This window comes from Aethalodelphis obliquidens, unplaced genomic scaffold (genome assembly GCF_003676395.1).
Source record: "Aethalodelphis obliquidens isolate GAN/ISIS:26980383/991018 unplaced genomic scaffold, ASM367639v1 scaffold45, whole genome shotgun sequence".
Lineage (NCBI taxonomy): Eukaryota > Metazoa > Chordata > Mammalia > Artiodactyla > Delphinidae > Aethalodelphis > Aethalodelphis obliquidens.
The window spans coordinates 4801904-4823611 of record NW_020837989.1 but is presented as its reverse complement, the minus strand read 5'-3'; the positions used below and the strand labels follow the sequence as shown (position 1 = coordinate 4823611).

The following is a 21708-nucleotide window of genomic DNA, read 5'->3' as shown; positions in this document are numbered from 1 at the left end:
GGGAACAATTTGTGTAACTATAGCATATCACAACCAGGATGCTGATAAGATACAATCCCCCAACATTACTCAGATTTCACCAGTTTTACATGCACTCATTTGTGTGCGTGTAATTAGTTCTATGAAATTTTATCACATGCACAAATTCATGTGATACAGAATAGGATTACCACAGTCAGGATACAGAATAATTCAATTACCAAAGTCAGGATACAGAATAATTCAGTTACAAGGATCCCTTGTGTTATCTATTTTTAGCCATGTCCCACCCTCCTCCTAACCCACAGCAACCACTGATATTCTCCATCTCTATAATTTTGTCATTTCAACATGTTATATAAATGCAATCACACAGTATGTAACCTATTGAGATTTACTTTTTTCACTCAGCATAAGTCCCTCAAGATTCATCCAAGTTGTTGTACCACTAGTTTCTCCCTTTTTATTGCTGAGTAGTGTTCTTTGGTATGGATGTATCTCAGTTGTTTCACCATTTACCTGTTGAAGGATGTCTGGGCTGTTTCCAGTTTAGGGCTATTACGAATAAAATGGCTATGAACATTTGTATACAGGTTTTTATGGGAATATAAGCTTTCATTTCCCTGGAATAAATGACCAGAGTGCAATCGATAGTACTTGCTTAATTTTATGAGAAGCTGCCATACTCTTTTCCAAAGTAGCCGTACCATTTTACATTCCCACCAGCAATGTATGAGTAATCAAGTTTCTCTTCATTCTCACCAGCATCTGGCAGTATTATTTTTCATGTAAACCATTCTGATATAGGTGCACTATGACAGCTTAATATGGCTTTAAGCTTTAAGCTGCATTTCTCTAATGGCTAATGATATTGAACATCTTTTCATGTGTTTATTTGCCATCTGTATATCCTCTTCAGTGAAACAGCTATTTTTATCTTTTGCTCATTTTCTAATTGGATTTTTTTTTTTACTGGTAAGTTTTGTTTTGCTTTGTTTTGTTTGCAGTACGCGGGCCTCTCACTGTTGTGGCCTCTCCCGTTGCAGAGCACAGGCTCTGGATGCGCAGGCTCAGCAGCCATGGCTCTCGGGCCCAGCCACTCCGCGGCATGTGGGATCCTCCCGGACCGGGGCACGAACCCGTGTCCCCTGTATCGGCAGGCGGACTCTCAACCACTGCGCCACCAGGGAAGCCCTACTGTTAAGTTTTGAGAGCTCTTTTTATATTCTAGATTCAAGTCCTTTGTCAGATATGTGGTTTGTAAACATTTTATCCCAGTTTGTAGCTTATCTTTTCATCCTCTTCATAGAGCTTTTCACAGAGCAAAAGTTAATTTCAATTTATCAACTTTTCCTTTTTTGACATTTAAAAAAAACCTTATTACTCATTAATCATTCCTACCTCAATTTTTCAGAGAGAAGATTATGAAATTAAGCTACCAGAATAAGATTTACATCAGACCAGCTTTTGAACAGCAATGTTAACAAATTCAATTCCTTCCAGAAGTACAGCTCTTTGACAATTAAAGTCAAGATATTATTGGTGTTTTTACAAGGAGGAGATGCTGGTTTCCAGGATAACCAAGTATTACCAGGGGAGAAATAAACGTATCCCACACATACATAGACACACACATACACCCAGACCTCGGTATGTATAAGCACATGTTTTTACCAATATATACTAACCAGAAAATTAGACCCAATCCATCAATGCCATCAAAACATTTCTAACATACTAAAAAAGAGACATACTAACAACCAAGGCAGCCTGGAAGTAGCACTATAACTGAGGTACACACAAAATGTTAAAAGAACAGAGAGCAAGGAAAAGTAAGCTAGGATCAGGAAATAACACTCATGAACTTTAAATACTTGAAAAAAGCATAAAATAGTGATCACAAACTGGGATTTTGAGTCCCAAATCCAGCCTACAGATTTTTTTTGTTTGGCCTGCACAGTGCTTAAACTTTTTTCTATACTAATTGGTAACATTTAAAAATCAGAGTTTGTTTACAAATAGAAATTTCTAACTTCCCTTGTAAAACTGAAAGATCTGGCGACACTGGGCCCACATTCGACTTGTTAATAACTAGCTCATGCCAAATATTTGCTGGGGATCTTTTAGACAGGGTAGAGTAGTGCTCTCTAGTTCCCCGTAATCTCCACCCAAATTCACTTGACTCGTTTATGTTACCTGATTAGCCCCTGTAGGCATCTGAACTTGTAATACCTGCCTTAAAGGGCACTTAGGATTCTGACAGATGAAGATGCCAATGAGAGAATTCAAGGGTGTGTAAACAACACGGGAAATCTCAAAGGTCTGAGGTATGACAGCGTGGAATACAGATAGATACCAGGAGTAGTTAATACGGCAAAGAGAATGATGGGGAGGCGTAAGGCTAGAAAGGTAGATTTATATAACATCCTGGATCCTAGACCATATGGTATATGATATACATACGTTTCCGAAACACATAGAAAAAAACAATCTAGATACAACTATCCATAAACATAAAAACCAACTGTGAAACACTCATTCATTTACTTGCAAACATTTTTTTTGACTACCTGTTGCATGCCAAGCTCTGGAGACTGAGAACTAATTTAAGACACTATTTCTGCCCTACTTACTCCAGAGGCCAAATAGGAAAGGCTACACAGTTCCTGCACAAAGTTCCATCGATGTTTCGTGTAGCTGAAACATTGATGGAATATTTTTTTGCTCTCCTTATGCTGTCTCCAAGTTACAACACACGGTAATATGCATGTAACATACACATTATATACTATATATAATATGTAGTTAGGCTGACACTCTTCCAACTCTGTACTTGAGTGACTGTGAGAAGTCAGTTCACCTATCTGCGTCTCCGTTTCTTCATCTGTAAAACGAGGAGAGTACTACCTACTTGCCAGGATTCCTGGAAAGACGAAACGACCCGGTGCATGTGAGGGGTTCGGAACGGAGCCTGGCACGTAACCCCTCACGGGTAAAAGCTGCTGTTAGTACCTGATGGTTGTCTGGAGGGAGCATTACTATTTTCACTAATATAATGATTTGTCTCGAGATGTACAAAATCCGTTCTCCCTTCTTCCTAATTACAAGAACAGGTGCCAAACCGGAGTTCTGGTGTAAACCTGTGCTCCTAAGTTCTCCGACGCTGACAACGACGAGAATTCCTCACGCAAGCGGAGCGCTTCAATAACCAGAGCACTTCCGCAGCCTCAGCGTCCACCGCGAGGCGCCCTCCCCCCAGCCCCAGGCCGCTTCCTCCCCTTCCGCGGCGACCCCGAGACCCCGCACCCGGCCTGCCTCCTCCCAGAAAGCCCCGTACCCAGCCCGCCGCCATCCGCACCGCCACCACAGCCGCAGAGAAGCCACTCCCTACTGCCCCGGAAGTCCTCCTTCAGGACGGAGAAGGCCTTGCCTACCTGAGAGAACTTCCGGGTCAAGCAGCCGGTCCAGCCGGAAGGAGCTTGGCGAGGGTCTGGTGAGTGAGGGATAGTCCGCGGTCGTTGTCTAGGGCTGGGGCGGGGTGGGGGTGGGGGTGGGTTACTAGCGGTGTCGAGGCGTGGGTTTGAGCGGTGGGTTGGGGTACAACGTGAAGGAGGGTGGGGTATCCGCTGCCCTTTTGCAAGCCTGGCCTGGGCTGCAGGAGTTCGGCCGTCGGATATTTACGGAGCTCCACATACCTGCCAGGCACTTCTTTGGGCGTTTGGGACATACTGGTTTACGAGCGACTGTGGCTTTGCTCACAAGTAGTTGACAGCCTAGCGGAGGAGACCGACTATAAACAGGTCAACAAACAAACACGATTATCTAAGACGATAGTGAGTGCTTTAAAGAAAATTAAGCAGAATAAAGTGACGGAACGAAGCGAGGGAGTAAACCTTTTGAAGATCTGGTGAAGAGTATTAGAAGCAGAAGGAATAGCAAGTGCAAACGCCTTCTTGTGGGAACAAACCGAGCCAGGCCAAGGAAGAGGAAAAAGGCTACTCTGCGTGGAGCAAAAAGAGGAAGATGAGACCAGAGACTTAAACTGGCCAACCCTTGTAGGGGCTGTGAGCCAGGAGAAGGATTTTGACTTTTATTTGGAAAGCAGTGGAAAAGCACTGAAGGTTTCTGTGCCCAAGAGTGACATGCTGTGATTTATGACTTTAGGTTACTCCTGACCCTTCATCAGAAAGATGCACCTCTTCACTTGCCCTTGGACAGTGGAATGCATGAAACCCAAAATGACGGCCAGGAAAGCATTAGAGACACCCTCCCTGTAGAGATGTGAAAAACTAAGTCCCAGAGAGGTGAAGGCACCTGGCCTTCTAAGAACCGACGTCTTCCAACTCCATTTAATGCTTTCAGAATGACCATTTTAATGTCTATACATATTGTCACTTCCTAAAACTCTTCAGATGGTTTCCTTTGCTTTGATGGTGCTTCTCTAAATTTAGGGGCATCAGTATCACCTGGGAGCATGTTAAAAATGCCTATTCCCAAAAAAAACAAGAACACTTTAAGTATAAGATAGAACATGTTTTCCTCTGATTTTCTGTTGTAATGAAAATGCATAAAATTGGAGGTTTAAGAATAGAATCTTGGCAAACCACTTAACTGTCTTATCCTTAAAATACTGCTGATGATAATTATAATAGAAAATGTTCAAACTTTTTGGTCTTAGTATCCCTTGACACTTTTAAAACTTATTGAGAACATCAGAGAGTTTTTGTTTGTGTGCTTATAACTATCAATATGCCATTTTTCCCCCTCACCCCTTCCCTCGCCCAGAGTTCCCTCATACCCACCCTCACCCAGCACTCCCTGACACCCTCCCTCTCCCAGAGTTCCTCAGTATGCCATTTTATATATCAAAACAGCTTTTCAAAAATTGTTAATTTATTTAAAATGATACATTCATTACATGTTAACGTAAATAGGATTTCTATGAAGAATATTTTCCAAAAAAAAATTATTGGAAAGAATGGCATTGTTTTACATTGTTACAAGTTTTTTTTTAGTATCTGGCTTAATAGAAGACAACTAGATTCTCATATCTCCTTCTGCATTCACTCTCTTGTGATAGCATTCATTATGTAGCCTCTGGAAAACTGCACCATATTGTGTGAGAATGAGAGAGAAAAGAGCAAATAATTTTCTAGTATTAATACGAAACTCATTTTGAAAAAATCTCAGGGACCCCCAGAGGTGCCTGCACCACACTTTGAGAATTGCTGAATTACAGTAAGGTTTTGAAAATCAAAAGATACATGGGCTTGATTTGTAAGTCATTAAAACTACATGCACGGCAAAGATGCAGATGCCCAAGAAATCTGCATCTTTATTTTTTTAATAAATTTATTTTATTTATTTATTTTTGGCTGTGTTGGGTCTTCGTTGCTGCGCGCGGGCTTTCTGTAGTTGCAGTGAGCGGGGCTACTCTTTGTTGCAGTGCACGGGCTTCTCATTGCGGTGGCTTCTCTTGTTGCGGAGCATGGGCTCTAGGCGCGCAGGCTTCAGTAGTTGTGGCTCGCAGGCTCTGGAGTGCAGGCTCAGTAGTTGCGGTGCACGGGCTTAGTTGCTCCGAGGCACATGATATCCTCCCGGACCTGGGCTCGAACCGGTGTCCCCTGCATTGGCAAGCGGATTCTTAACCACTGCACCACCAGGGAAGTCCCACATCAGGTACTCTAACGTCAGAGTCCATGTTCCTGACCACATAGCCATGATGACACTGTAACTTTGATCTTGCAAAACTGGAAGAATTGGGGCTTCCCTGGTGGCGCAGTGGTTGAGAATCTGCCTGCCAATGCAGGGGACACGGGTTCGAGCCCTGGTCTGGGAAGATCCCACATGCCGCGGAGCAACTAGGCCCGTGAGCCACAACTACTGAGCCTGCGCGTCTGGAGCCTGTGCTCCGCAACAAGAGAGGCCGCGCACCGCGATGAAGAGGGGCCCCCGCTCGCCGCAACTGGAGAAAGCCCTCACACAGAAACAAAGACCCAACACAGCCATAAATAAATAAATAAATAAATAAATTTAAAAAAAAAAAAACTGGAAGAATTGTATTGTGTGGCTATCGTTTGAACTATGTATATACTGGACAGGTAGATCTGAGCATGAGAGTGAGGAGTTCTTTTTTAGTTATACTGAGTTTGAGATACTGGGAGGGTGCGGGGGCAGGGGGAGGTTCAGACTATAGAGAAAAAAATGGGCAAGCAGATCATAAGTCTAAGCTTGTCATATCTATGTCTTTGTTTAGCTTCATAAGCAAATGCTTATGGCAAAAATGATCAAAGTCAAGGGCATAACAACTAACCATGGTTTGAAGCACAGCTTCAGCAAATACAGAGGGTGTTCCTCAGTGTACCAGAAAATAGGCTGACATTTGAGCCAAGTGCCCAAAGGCCAGTGATGAGGTGTGTGATGGCGCTAAGATGCTGTTGGGAGCATAAGGGCTATTCAGAAACTTTTTGGAAAATGACCCTCAAAATGATGATTTCTGTTTGCGTATTACTAACCTTTTAATGTTGTCTATAGCAGTGGTCGAGTATAAGCACAACAGCTTTACATTTGTTCTCTGAAAGCATAGAGGAGTGCTAACAGCCTGCTCTTCATTTTTTTTTTTATCCCCTTTGCCAATTCAAAATGCCACTCTGACCATTTGTGTGCCTCGTGTAAGGAGCTTCTCCATTTTTCAAGTGTAACAGTGCAGGCTGAGGAGAGTGGATAAGCTGTAAATACAGCCTTGAACACAGTTAGCTATGGAGAATGAACCGTTAATATCCCAGTATACTTGGAGCAAAAACCAATACCATCTGGGCATCAGTGTTTTTCCTTCCTTTGAATTATCCCAGAACTATTTCTGCAAACAGCTGTTTCCTCAGCCAACTTAATATTGAGCCACAAGAATGGAAGTTAGCCACATTACTTCCTTATTTACTTCTGTTGAAAATTGGAAGAGAATGGAAATATTTCTTCTCTCAGAATTTGGCAGGAACAGCGACAAGGCAATCTGTTAGGGATGATAGCTTAGGCGCTTTTCTTTCTTTTTCTTTTTTAATGATATAGCCAATATCCAGAATGATTCTGGAGGGTAAAATCATCTACATTTCTGATTATTCATGATCCTAGAAAAGCTATTGTTTTAGTGTACCTGAAAGATGAAAAAGGAGTTAGATTAAACTTAAATATCACACTTTTCAGTTATCCTATTCATGCTGAAGAAAGGTAATAAAACATTCTACCAAGTAACTTCATCCACAAGCATAGCATAGCCCCTTTTAACTGTTTACAGGAAGGTGGCACTTTGATTTTCCTTTTTGAACTCTTTCTTCTTAGCCTCCAAATGTCAGCTACTCCATTGAGAATAGCAGGCATGATATTATGCAAAGTCCCAAACTTTTAAGTGAGTTGCATTTCTAAAATTCATGAAGTCCTCCTTTCTCTTTTGTTTTCACAGCACAGTTACACTTCTCTTCAGTACTTCTCTTGTATATAGTTAGCTGTCTCTGCCCCTGCCTTCCAGGTTTTGCTGAACTCAGTCTTTTTTCTCCCACCTGACCGTTTCTCCATTTCCTTCATTGTTTGCACAGTCAGCCTTCATTTTTGTGGTTTTAATTTTGAATAAAATTAGATAAAGATGCTTATTTCTTTTAACTCTTTATTGGAGTATAATTGCTTTACAATAGTGTGTTAGTCTCTGCTGTATAACAAAGTGAATCAACTATACATATATCCCCATATCTCCAAGATGTTTATTTCTCAAAAAAAAAAAAAAGGGCTTCCCTGGTGGTGCAGTGGTTGAGAGTCTGCCTGCCGATGCAGGGGACACGGGTTCGTGCCCCGGTCCGGGAGGATCCCACATGCCGCAGAGTGGCTGGGCCCGTGAGCCATGGCCACTGGGCCTGCGCGTCCGGAGCCTATGCTCCGCAATGGGAGATGCCACAGCAGTGAGAGGCCCGCGTACTGCGGGAAAAAAAAAAAGTCATATTGAAGCCAGGAAGTAGAATTCTATCAGGAGCCGGAGCAGCATGTGTGAGTCGCTCTTTCTCTTCCCCTCTGCAGCTCTTTCCACCACCAGCAGCCCCTATCTCCTGTCTCGTCTCTCTTTCCCTTCTCCACCCCTGTTGTCCTTTCTCTAACCTGATTGCCTCAGCTCCCTATAAGGCTTCTCTTCCTCAGATGGCCCTAACCCACAGTGTCTCAATCCAAATTCCAAGAACAAGATTCTTCTTAGCCAGTGGGTTGACTTCCTCCTGGGCCCAAGAAGGCAGGGCTCCAAAAAGGGAAACACGGGCTAGGTAGATCACAACAAAAGCTCTCTACCACAAGCTCAGGACACATTAAAAACAATGTAATATAATGGTTGGGCTCCAAGGTCAGTTTACAATTCCTGTTTGATCCATATCATTGTAAAATATTTATTTGCAATGAGAAAAAGAGGAGTGTGAAATTTAAAGACTGAAATTACCTAGTGGTGTTTCCCCTCCCCCCTCCATGGTTTTTAAATGGTTGCATCGTATTCCAAGTAAAAGTGTTTTATTTATCTTAAATAATGGCTTTGCTGTAAGGAGTAGATTTTAGCACCTGAAAGGACCATCAACAATAATAATATCTAGAGCTTATTCAGTGATTACTATTACCAGACTCTGTGTTTTTTATATACTGTCTCATTCAGACCTTGCAATAGTCCTGTGAAAATAGATGCTATTATTTTCCCTGTTTTAAAGATGGGGGGACTGAGGCACAGAGAGATTAAATCATTAACAAAAGTCATAAGGCTGGTTAGAGTCAGAGCCAGGATTCGAGCCCAGGAAACCTGGTTCCAGAATCTGTACTCTGAACTTCTCTGCTACCCTGCCTTTATCAGAGGCCAGCAAGTATGATGTTCCAGGGTAAACAATCCAGAATGTAGTCTGAGTAATAGTTCTCTCGTATTGGAAGTGTTCAGACAGTCTGGAGCAGGGCTGTTGTAGAGGAAATGAGGAAGTATATTAGTGATTGCTAGTCCATGGACCCTCTGCCTCAGAATCACCCAGGGAGCTAATTAAAAACCATGAATTCCAAGGTCCAAACGCAGAGGTTCTTATTCATCAGGTCAGTAGGTCTGGGGTGGAACCCAGTAATCTGTATTTTTAACAAGTTCTCTAGGTGATTGTGATATTCAGCCTGGCTTGGAAACTCTGGACTTGGTAATCTTTTATTGCCACCATTATCTCCTAGGACTAGATGGTAAATGAAGACTTTGAGGGTTAGTGGTTGGTTCAAGGAATGCATTTAGGCATTATGCCTTTAGGATCTTTCGAGATTACAACATTGGTTCTTTTTGTCTCAGAGAATATAACAAGTGCTAGTAAATGCATGTGGGCCTGAATAATTATGATCCCTGTCGTATACCATTCTTCAATTTACAAAGATCCATAACATACTTGGTTATATTCAAACTATTCTCTATCAGTAAGTATTTATTGAACATGTGCGAGTTACGAAACATAGCATCAAAAAAATACAGTCCCTGTGCTTAAAGGGCTCATAGGTGAGATGGTGTAGACTGCCTGGTAGTACAGAGCAGCATATACTAGAGCCAGGTGAATAGTGTAATGGTGAGGGCTACAGGGGTCAGGGAATAGCCATCCTGCATCCAGGTATACTCTGGATCCATATGGGAGGAAGAGCCAGGCCTTGAGAGGAGGCTCAGGGAAGCTGCATGAAGAAGGGATTCCATACAGCAGTAACACTGCCAGGACACTATTGCCCTACAGCCCTGTCACGTGGAGGCTGTCACGTGGAAGCTGTTCATTCCCCCGAAGCTCCTGATCTCAGAGCAGGGAGAGTGAGTCCATTTCTTCTATTTCCAGTGTCTTCTGCCTTAGCTGCCTTGATCCTGGGGGGACATTAACACCCCCTTACATGAGGTACCCCACTTTTGAGCCTCTCAGTTCTTTGAGTGCTTCACTTTGGACAATTATCTCTTTCACTCACTTCAACCTGCCACTCTAGTTCCGAAAGTCTACCTCCAGTTTTGCTGTTGGTCGAAACTGCTCCCCTCCAGAATCAGGAATCAGACCCATTACTCTCTGGCCACAACCTGTAGCTCTTTTTCCTGAACACCTTCTAACCAGTGACCCCTCTGCTTTTTCCCTGCCCCCATCCCTTTACCTAGATGGCTCTCTTGCATTCTCGATTCCCATTTATCCTCAGGTCCTATTGCACACCTTACTTTCTCAGGGAGGCTTTCTGCGACATGGTTAGCTCTCCATGTTGGGTGCTCCTGTAGCATCCTGTACTTTCCCTTGGGTAGCATTTAGTGTATTTTGTATGTACTTAGTGTCTATGTCCTCTACCTGACTGAGCTCCATGAAGGCAGAGACGGTGTCTGTGGTAGAGTAGGTTGGCACAAAATAGGTGCACAGTAGACACAGTTGAATAGATTAAAATGTATACCTCTGGTCTAAAATAGTAGGTTCTAAACTCTGTAGTAAGAAGCGGTGGGGAGCAAAGGAGTGGCAGAATAAGAAATGAGGTGGTATTAGAATAAAGTGGAGTTCTGGGAGATTTGTTTTGTTTTGTTTTGTTTTCAGTTTGAAAGCAGTCACTGTTTATTAACTGACCAGATTACAAAAATAATCGTGGTAGATACCTTAGTTCATCCTTCTAATAAGCCTGTTGATCTGGTCTTCCCTGTTGCCAGCATCTCCAAAATGGGTGGTCTTTTTCTTCATTCCACCTCGTGGAGAAGACAATTTGAAGGGCCACAGGAAGTTGTTTGCTTCTTTGAAACGTTTTCCAACAGTATAGATCTCATGAATCAGATCCTCCATGCAGATAATACCATATTTGCCAAGAGATCGAGCAATCAACACGTTATCCATCAGGGCAATTCGCTTCTTGTTGCTTTTGACATAACCACGCTTGTAGATCAGTTCATTTACTGACTTCAGGTTTGGGTACCCCCATGCAATCAATATATGGTTCCACGATTCTCAGCATGTTAATTGAAGCCTCCTCGTGCTTCACAAAGGTGCCATTGAAAATCTGACGGAGGCGAAGAAGCTGCAACACCTTTCGAACCTTTGGGCTCACACCATTGATACCTCTGATCCTGATGACAAATGCCAATTTGGGTTCCGCGGGTACGTGGAAGTTGCCAGCTTTTCTTGCCATCCCAGCCGTTCGAATTTCAGTTCTGTACATCTGCCGGTGTTCCCTGTGATAGTGCTTAGCTTTTTCATAGATCAACTTCCTCCGTGCCTTTCGAAGCATCTTTTGGGCAAATTTCTTCCTCAGGCACTTGATCTTAAGCTCTGTGAAATTCACTTTTTCTTAAGGGTTTCTGGCACAGCAGGAACCTTCTTTTTCTTCTCTTCTGCACTCTCCATGGTTCCAGCCAGGAAAGAGCTGTTTTGTTTTGTTTTTGTTTTCTCCACAAAGAGAGTAGGCCTCTAGCTCAGAGCCTTCAACAGATGGCAGTATCTCTAGAAGTTAATAACATGACTTTGTTTGCATTGTGCTTATCCGTACAGTTACTTTTATCTACAGATGTGATACAGACTTTCCTTTTAACATAAACGTATGAAAGAAAAATGAGTTTTTTAAAGAAAAGCATAACTAATAATAATTTGGTTCATGGATATAGCAAAAAAAAAAATCATAACGGTAGAAGAAATGAATGAATTTTGGGAAATGCCAACTTGGATGAAACCACAGGTACTCGTTATGGAAGTCCTGGGGAAAACTTGGAGCGCTTTTTCAGCACACTCATTTCCTGTCACTGTTGAGAACCACGAGTCTAGAATAAAGGACAAAAATCACATCTGCCAATTGTAGTGAAAAAGTTGGGAACTTACATATATCAAGCCCTAGCACAGTGCCTGGCTTACTTCAGTCATTTAATAAATGTTATTTCCATTGTTTCTACCCTCCACTCCCTCCTAATAGAGACCAGGATTCTCCTGCTAACTTATAGTATGCTCTTAAAGAGCAAGTCACAGTGAAGAGGTTAGACCAGATCACTTCTATAATCCCCTGCAGTGCCTAAGTGCTTTGTTTCCTTTAGTGTCATATTAGTGGGGTTTTGGAAAGAAATGGAAACAAGCACATGTGTTTATCTATTTATGTATAGCAAACTCTGAAGTTCTTTGTTTTACCCTAAATAGTCCATACTTAAATTTGAAAGAGAAAATTATTGTCATCATCCAACCATCCTTTCAAGGTCTAATGAAGATTAAGTGATATTTACAACTTAATGTAATTTAGACTTTGAGTAGTTTAATGGCAAAATACAATGATCAATTGATTTTTATGTTGTATGATCAAGCAGCTTTCACGTGAGTATACAGGGGAGTAAATGTCATTTCCAAAACTAATTATTTTGGGCCCTCATAAGAAATAAAGCTAGGTGTTTCATCCCATATTTTATAGAAATAGAATTTGAAATATTTCTTTAAGAGTCAGTGATTTGGGGGCTTCCCTGGTGGCGCAGTGGTTGAGAGTCCGCCTGCCGATGCAGGGACACGGGTTCGTGCCCCGGTCCAGGAAGATCCCACATGCCGCGGAGTGGCTGGGCCCGTGAACCATGGCCGCTGAGCCTGCGCGTCCAGAGCCTGTGCTGCGCAACGTGAGAGGCCTGCGTATCGCAAAAAAAAAAAAAAAAAGAGTCAGTGATTTTAGGGGCTTCCCTGGTGGCACAGGGGTTAAGAATCCTCCTGCCAACGCAGGGGACACAGGTTCGAGCCCTGGTCTGGGAAGATCCCACATGCCGCAGAGCAACTAAGCCCGTGTGCCACAACTACTGAGCCTGCACTCTGGAGCCCATGAGACACAACTACTGAGCCCACGTGCCACAACTACTGAAGCCGCGCACTGCAATGGAAAGTAGCTGCCACTCACTGCAACTAGAGAAAGCCCGCGTGCAGCAACGAAGACCAAACGCAGCCAAAAGTAAATAAATTAAATAACTAAATTTTTAAAAAAAGAGTCTGATTTTAAAAGAGGAATCAAATTACCAGGAAGTTCATCATAATCACATAGATTCTTAGACTGGGATATCATTTTGCTTTTATTTATGATATTTTACTCTTCTTTTAAATGTGTCTGACAATCTTTCCCTGTAGTTTACATCTGTATTTCTACCAACTAGACATTTAAGGTGTCAGTTCCTCCCTTAGCTAATTTTATAGACTTTGAGCTAGAAATCTGGTATTCTTACAAACTTAAATATACTGAATTTTGTTTCTTGATATTGAAGAAATTATTAAAGGAAAATTCTTTTGTCTAACATTCTTGCCCAAGAGGGAGGTTCTATAGCCTCAGAAGTCAGTAACTATTTATGTACATGTAGTAGTGCAGTTTTCTTTCTGATGTTAAAACAAAAAAACTACTTCAGGTAGCCCTGTATTATTTATATCTTATATGTCTGTGTACTTGAATTACTCAAATTTTGAGCTCCATGGTTATGATTATAATGTACCAGTTGATTTAAATTATTGATATAACAGCATTTGGTAATGGTGCAGGTTGGAATAAAAGATCATTAAGCTAAATATTTTAACCTTCATTGGCTCCCTGTTGCTTGGAGTTTGTCAGAGTGAAATAGAATCACAGCATTTCAGAACTAGAAGGGCCCTTAGAGATTGTCTCATCCAGTCCCTCATTTGACACATGAGAGAACAAGCCCAGCTACTTGCCAAGGACCTACAGCTAGTTAGTAGCAAAGCTAATACCAGAACCTAGGTCTGCTGTTTCCCAATTCAGTGCTCTTTCAACCGATTCAGTTGGGATTTTTAGGTGGTGGTCTCTCTGTTTCACTCCCTAATGTTGATGCCAATTATTCTAATCAGTTTCACATCTGTTTATTTTTAGGACATAGAGTTTCACCCCATTATGAGTCTTTCCTGGTTAAACTTTATATCTGGCTTTCTTTTAGGTTGGTCTCCACTCATCTCTTTTAATCTTGAAGACTTCAAAATATACCTGGATCTACCATTTTTTTTGAAAACTCCAATACCAAGCAATCAATGACCCACCGTGCTCTTGTTATAATATAGAAGCTTTTCAGTTCTCCAACTCTAAACAAGATTTTCTCCCATTTTCCCATGAAGCCACATTGTTGTTTATTCACTTTAGTGGTGAGTGTTACTGTGCCAGCTGCTTTTGCTTTGGAAGATGTAGGCTTCAACCAAATGACCCCTCTGGGAGCAAATCATAGTTCTTCCAATGCATCATTTCTCCCAAGTTTTGAACTCTCAGCAGATTCCCACTCAGGTGATGATGTCATCATAGCCAGAGAGGGAACTAGTGTTTCAATTGAGTGTCTTCTCACAGTCGACCACTATGAAGGTGTCTATTGGTACAACTCAAAAGGACAGCAGCTGGATAACAGAGGCAGAGGTAACTATGCCAGAGTATAATTAATCAAGGTTACTCATTTCCTATTACTTCTTTCTTCTTGGTTTTAAGGCATATTCAACAAGAAATCTCTAAGATGAGGTACTACAGTAAATAGTTAAAACTTTGGAAAGCTTGGAGTATTATACCTATCAGAAAAAGCAAAATAATGGTAATTACTTAACCAGAAGAAAATAAATAGAGAATAGTTATAAATTTAAAAGGTGTTCACATAATGATGGTGAGCTATTTTCTCTCCTCTTGGTGAGCTGGTTTCCTTCTTCATTCAAGGTAGACTCCATCAGGGTTGCTGCATACAGCTGTGCAGGCTATGCGCTGCACAACTCCAGGGGCACCATTCACCTAGACTGTAATGTGAGTAGTACAGAGTGCTGGCCCTGTGTGAATACAGCAAGAAGGATTTGGGTTAGACTTAGAGTCATAAATAAAAATGTTTTGCTCAGAAATGAGTTACTAAAAATGTTGGAGGAAATCCAGGATGTTTTTAAAAGTAGTTATAAAGATCTGTGCATAAAACTTTAAGTCCCTCGGAATCAGAAGGGCACTGAGGAGGAACTCTATAAGCCCTTTCTATTCTATACCTTAATTTACTTCAAAACAGGAGAGTTTCCCTTGTATTTTTTTTTTTGTCTGTCAGTCTTAAAAAATCACACAAACATCATAATAATGTGACCAAGGTCTACTTTTTGACAGGTTTTTATTTGATTATGCTGTTTATGAACCCGTAAACACATCTTAATCAGAATACTATTTCCTTTAATTAGTGTTCTGTTAGAAAGATTTTTTTTTTGAAGACTACTTGTGTTAAAACACCTTAGGAAGAAATCTCCATGAAATATCAATGGGATAAAGATTAAATTCTGGGATCCTCACAAGCTACACTTTTCGGAAAAGGCCCCTTTATATTTTTTGCTAGAAAGATAGTCTAATCTCTTGGAATATAAGGCTATTTGGCTATTCATATTAGAGTGGAAAACAGAAAAGGAGACAGATGGTGCTTCCTTCTAAAGTATATGCTAAACATTTTAACCTTCTGCAAACTGAGTAACTGGCCACCAAGGGATCGAAGAGTTGGAATGTTAGAAAGAACAGAGCTTCTTAAGAATATAGACCTATTAAATCAGAATCTCTACAGTGGTGCCCAGAAATCAGAATCTCTAGAGTGGTATTTTGAACATGATTTGGAGTTCCCTCTTTGGATCCACTGAACTAGACTCTTACCTCGTTTGGCTCTAGGGTCCTAACAAACCCGTTTAAGATGTGGGTTAATCAATATGATTATTACAGACTGACTGTATAGACAAAGCTTCGGTCAGGATGAGACCAGCCAAGTGGAATGACAGTTTTATTTTCCTATTTTGCCCTTACTTTGAAAACCACTAACATCTGTCATTGATGCTTTCAGCAGCAGCTCTGGACAATTATATTAAATTTTATGAATCTCAAGTGAGAAGAGTTTAAAGAGCATATTAGTCTAGTATAAGGTTCATAAATCTTGAGCTATTATCAGCAAGTGAGCTAGAGAGTTCAGATTGTGGTTATAGTGGTTGATGAATGGAGTCTATGTAGTTCATCATACCGTGGATTCACAGGGTATCCTTTTCATAGCTCCAAGTTTATAGAACAGAAGTTTATAAAATAATAACTATATTCATAACTACATGTTTTCCTCTTTTTACTTTAGTAAAAATATAACTAGAATTTAGATAAATTTTGATGATGATAAGAATGGGCACAATCCACAGTACTTACTAATTGATGTGCCACCCAAATAAGCCTGAACCATAGAATCTCAGGGATGAAAGAGATCTGGAAGATTAGACCTTGAAATGGTGCTTAACAAGCAGTCACCCAGCCTCCTCTGGGACACCACCTCTAGGCATTGGGACTCATACCTACACTGCACATCTATCCCATCTTTGAATGGCTTTCATAGTTAAAGCACAGAGTACACTGAGAACTTACCACAAAGGTGAGAATTGTGCAGGCAGAGCCAAGTTGTTTTTTTTTCCCAAGTTATTAAAGGATGTTGAATCACGGTGGGTGGTCAGTGTGCTTTGTTTTTCATACTCATGTGCTTTTGTATACGCGTTCCCTGAATGAAGATACCTTCACGTATGGAAGAGAGGCAGCATGTTTTAGGTTTAAAACAAGCCTCGGCATCTTAAGGGCAACTTTTTTCTCTCTCCCAAGCTGGTCATTTCGCCTCGCTTGTGAAACATATCTTTTGGCTTGTGCTTCATTTACTCCTGCCAGAAAAACAAGATACTATCATCAACCAACCTTTTCTAACAAGACAAATTAACATGTGCAAGGCATGCCGGATGAGCCACTTAGTAATTGAAGAAATGCATTAAATTGGTAGGGTTTTTTAAAAATAGTTTTTGTCTTAAATAAATAAGTTCATTATTGAAAGTAAACAGTTTAAAAGGAAGTAAAAATTACTCATAACCCATTATAAATAACCATTGTTTTATATTTCTGAGGCACATCCTTCTATTTATGAGAAAGTCTAGGTAGAGACTGTGATATAGACACACACACACACGTAAATATTTCTTTTTAAGTTTAGTCATTTAGCATTATGTCGACACACCTGTCTCCCTGAAAGGCTTCTTACATCTGGCAGTGAAAAGGTAGTTATGATAATCATTAGTGTCAGGAAGATCTTGATTCCCTTTTTTAAGTTCCAGGCTGTTTAAATTCTGACTCTGAACATAAAAAGTCTGCCCTTTCTTACATCTTTTAAGGAAATAGCAGAGCCTAATAGAAGAGTTGATTTAAAGTACTCTCATGAAGAGGTGGAATATTGATAAGGCAGTTGGCATATTTAGCAATAGTATTCTTTATGCTGTAATTTTTTATTTCTGTTGGGTTATCAGGTGGAAAATGGTTGGTTTCTGATAACTTCCTGAATATCACGAACATAGCCTTTGCTGACCGTGGGCTCTATACATGTTTTATCACGTCTCCGATCCGTGCCTCCTACTCGGTCACCCTGCGTGTTATCTTCACCTCGGGAGACATGAGTGTCTACTACATGGTTGTTTGCCTGATTGCCTTTACAATCACTCTCATCTTGAATGTCACACGGCTGTGCATGATGAGCAGCCATCTTCGTAAAACTGAGAAAGCCATCAATGAATTCTTCCGAACTGAAGGGGCAGAGAAACTTCAGAAGGCCTTTGAGATCGCAAAACGCATCCCCATCATCACCTCAGCCAAGACTCTGGAGCTCGCCAAAGTCACACAGTTTAAAACCATGGAGTTTGCTCGTTATATTGAAGAACTGGCAAGAAGCGTCCCTCTGCCACCTCTTATTCTAAACTGTCGGGCCTTTGTAGAGGAGATGTTTGAGGCTGTGCGAGTGGATGACCCTGATGACATGGGAGAAAGAATTAAAGAGAGACCTGCCTTGAATGCTCAGGATGGCATCTTTGTCATTAACCCAGAGATGGGCCGGAGTAATTCACCAGGAGGAGATTCGGATGATGGTTCCCTGAGTGAACAAGGCCAGGAGATAGCAGTTCAGGTTTCTGTCCACCTTCAGTCAGAGACCAAAAGTATTGATACAGATTCTCAAGACAGCAATCATTTCAGCCCGCCTGATGATACAGGACCTGCTGAATTGAACTCTAACTACAAAGATGGGGCATATGAAAGCTGCCAGCTGTGAGCTACCCCAGTACCTACAAAAATGGCTCTCAGAAAAGGAACCTGTTTCATGCAGGAAATAACATTTTTACCAAAAGATAAGTAGGACTTTCCCCTTGCTCATATTAAGCACATCAGGACATGAATTGTTACCAAAATCTTTCTAAAAATTCAGTGTTTTCCCTATCTGATCTTTCTCAGTCATTTACCGTGAGCTTGATTAAATGACACATGTTGAGATTTAAAGGGGCCTGAGACATCAGCCTAATGGGGAAAGTACCACACCCAGAATTACATGGCTTCTCTTCTGGTCATGGTTCTTCCATTGTTAGGGCTGACACTTATCTTTAGGCCTCAGTTTTCCCACTAACAAGATGAGGGATTTGCACTGGATGATATATAAAGACATTTCTGGCCCTCTAACTTCTTACCTGCCACCTTTAAACCAAAAGAATCTTCAGCCCATTTCTGAATAAACAGTTCCCTAGACTTTGAGTCCCTTTTTATGGAAAGGACCAAGCTGAAACTTTGTGATTTGGATTCCCACACCAATGCTATGCATAGAGGTGTGGGTGTTTTTCAGATGTCTTGCTGGTGGAGCATACAGTTGTATATGCTAGGTTGAATGCCTCCAGTGTAGCCCATGTCTGTATCGTTATACAGATACCGGGGAGCTAACTGCTCATTAGTAAGCTACTTTCCATGAGTAAATTGGAACTTGTGGGGGTGTATCATGTCTTTTTAACTTACTGAGGCATCATTTAGCTCATTGAGCCGGCAGTGATTTCCCAACTGTTCTCCAAAAGTGAACAGTTTGTTCCTAAAGAATAATGTCTTCATTGTTTTTAGAATAAGAAACAATGTCAAATCATCTGTGTCTGGTAAATTAATGGATTTTGACATTTCTGTTCATAGAATTTCTCAGGCTTTCCCTGTTTAAAAGTACTGGACTCTATGAGATAGTTCTGTGTTTGGGATCCCATTCCAGGAGAAAACCCACAGCTGAATTCCTCTTTAGACCTCTGTCAACACTCTTGCCCTCCGTGGTCTTTAATATGGTGCTAAAGGTTGCATGCCTCCTTATCTTGTTCATCTTGTTTATATTTTATTGTTGAGGTTTTTATTTTTGTGTACTTCAGGTGTAGAATTTTGAGCTAGGGCTGCTTTTGTGGCCTTTCCGAGAAGCACTAACCTGAAATAAGATTAGATAATGGTGTGTGGTGTATGTTACTATATTAAATATATAGATACTAATACAGATGGATATATATATACACACATACAGATGATCTAGACATAAAGAGGGAGAAAACTTATGAGGGATGCCACCTGATTCAACTGTGTATAATAAACACTTAGGACAGTATTTCTTGCCTGGCTGAGATCTGATGTAATGGAATTGTACATACTCTTCAGAATAATTTCTTCAGCTACAGTAAGCTTGGCGTCATATAATTTTAAGAACTTGGCAGTGGAGCTCCATGTGCTTCACGTTTCTTCATTTGGCTTCTGATTACTGAAGCATCACTTGAACAGAGGTTCCTGAGAGAAATGTTTGGGGGAGGTTTTTATCAGGATTTTAATTTCAAATGGAGGAAGGCAGGAAATTCGAAGTGTGACCAGATTGAACTCCTTTCTCCTTTGTGAAGGCTTATCAGAAGTAATACATCTGCTCTCGATAGCATGAATGAATCGATGTGCAGTTTTATCAGATGGCATTACAGATAATGATAATGCTGCCTTTTCTGTCTCTCAGGCTGTTTCCATGGAAACCTCCAGAGCCAAACAAAAGCTACCCGTCATTTAGCCAAAGCTTGTCTTGGCTCATAGACCTGTATTTCTTTAAAGAACACTGTTTTCATACATTTGGCTATGAGAGCAAGGGCTCTTGAACATGCCCTAGATTATAGAACACTTTTTCCCTTCCCAGAATGTTTCTCTTGAAAATGTAAAAAATTTTTAAATCCCTTGTCTGAGGTCTGTCCCCTGAATGTCCCTCAGATCTTTAGATAGCACCTTGCAACCTGTCCCAATATAGCAGGTTTGGGGTCATTTTTAGAATGTAGCTTGTCACATTAAAGAGAATGGATTTATCCCACATGTTCTCATAACAGACATGGGCATTTGGGACCTTAATGTAGACATATTTAATGATCAAAGTCCTGAGAAACAGGGCTTTGGAAAAATACAAGAAATATTGGGAAAAAAATAAGTTTGCACAATACTATATAACAAGTATAGGCTACTCCAGTGTATCCTAGATAAATCACTTTAGAAATGTAACGGTGACTTAATTTGGTGGCCAAAGTAACTGTATTACTTTGAATATTCCAGGTTAAGGTGCCACTGATAAGGAATTAAAGTAGGTCAAAATTTAAGTGGAGCTGGCATTACTTTCTAAATCTAGTTGTTCAGAGGAAGAAAACCACACTCACTAACATTTTCTGTAGCTAATCAAATACTCTTCATATATTATTAATACTCATGCTGTCTTTTTGTAAAATCCTTAACCTTTTGAACTTAAACTCCAGTAACAGTCTTTTGACAATAGTGGTAGTGTAATTATCCTTCTGTCTTGCTAGATTTTATGGTTAGTGAAAATGCCTTTACTCAACAAACTGTATTTGAAATAGTTATGTCATCTCATTTACAAATTCTGTCTTGTATTGTGATTTAATGAACCTTACTGTCCTTATGAAATGAAATGGTGGCTTTGTGAAATAAATTTACCAAAAATAGACATGTGAACATTTTTAGAGATTCCTTACCAGCTGAAATCAGACAGACAGGCATCTTTTGAGCTGATACCGCGATTAGTTTATAGGCAGTTTGATAAGCCTGTCCTCAAAGTCGCATCCGTTCTGATAGTTTAGTTCTTGAGTCTGGCCCAGTGAGCGTTTATATTTCCTACCAACTACCTTGATATAAATATCTTGGGAGTCGCTGACCTGGAATGGTTTGAGGAGGCTCCCGGCTTCTTCACCTCACTTACCACGTATTTTAAAGTCGAAATACCCAGCTTTCCTTTTGTCCTCCAGCCACAGTGAACCCCTTGGCACAGTCCTCTCCACGCCCTGCATGTAGTTTCAACCTAAATCAGAGTTTGTATTCTGTGTCACAGAGCAGCATGGGAGTGTGAATGCTTGTTTTCCAGGGCCCGGCCAGTCATGGGTGCTAGCCTTGCCTCCTCACACCAGCTATGGTAACACAAGTATACCAGATTTCCTGAATCACTATTAAGAGAACACAGTCTTTTGTCCCCTACGCCAGCAATGTTAGAAGTGCTAAGCCTTGGGCTTCCCTGGTGGCGCAGTGGTTGAGAGTCCGCCTGCCAATGCAGGGGACACGGGTTCGTGCCCCGGTCCGGGAAGATCCCACATGCTGCGGAGTGGCTGGACCCGTGAGCCATGGCCGCTGAGCCTGTGCGTCCAGAGCCTGTGCTCCGCAACGGGAGAGGCCACAACAGTGAGAGGCCCGCATACCACACACACACACACACAAAAGTGCTAAGCCTTATGCATAAACTCCTAGATTCTCAACACATTTCATAAGAGTAAATGAGTTGTTTAATATGGTTCAGATGATGTTTAAATGGTTACCATGTTAATGAATACTTACATTATAATTTTGTCCTTTTTTAAAAAAAGTTGTACTTGAATTTAATGTATTAAA

General features: G+C 41.0%; 2 protein-coding genes and 1 pseudogene across 3 annotated transcripts in view; 1 reads left to right on the top strand and 2 right to left on the bottom strand.

Moving 5' to 3' along the window:
* Positions 1 to 3370, bottom strand: part of FAM114A2 (family with sequence similarity 114 member A2) — a 38211-nt gene extending 34841 nt beyond the window's left edge. The window contains exon 1 of one of the 2 annotated variants that reach the window (XM_027081479.1): positions 3317 to 3370. The gene's annotated coding sequence lies outside the window, so the exon portion shown is untranslated. Of the gene's footprint in view, positions 1 to 2991; positions 3148 to 3316 lie in introns of those variants that run through there. The other variant, XM_027081480.1, reaches the window with a different exon arrangement.
* A 56-nt stretch (positions 3371 to 3426) lies between these two features.
* MFAP3 (microfibril associated protein 3) lies at positions 3427 to 21084 on the top strand. The gene is made up of 3 exons (XM_027081478.1): positions 3427 to 3472; positions 13901 to 14364; positions 17265 to 21084. Exons 2-3 carry the CDS (start codon positions 14070 to 14072, stop codon positions 18056 to 18058), a joined length of 1089 nt encoding a protein of 362 aa, XP_026937279.1. The 5' UTR covers positions 3427 to 3472; positions 13901 to 14069; the 3' UTR covers positions 18059 to 21084.
* LOC113606821 (60S ribosomal protein L7 pseudogene) lies at positions 10602 to 11384 on the bottom strand (annotated as a pseudogene).
* Positions 21085 to 21708: the final 624 nt, after the last annotated feature.

Coding starts and splice junctions, on each gene's coding strand:
- MFAP3 (XM_027081478.1), top strand. CDS start 14,070: ATGAAGCCACATTGTTGTTTATTCACTTTAGTGGTGAGTGTTACTGTG. Junction 14,365..17,264: donor GCTGGATAACAGAGGCAGAG/GTAACTATGCCA, acceptor TTGGGTTATCAG/GTGGAAAATGGTTGGTTTCT.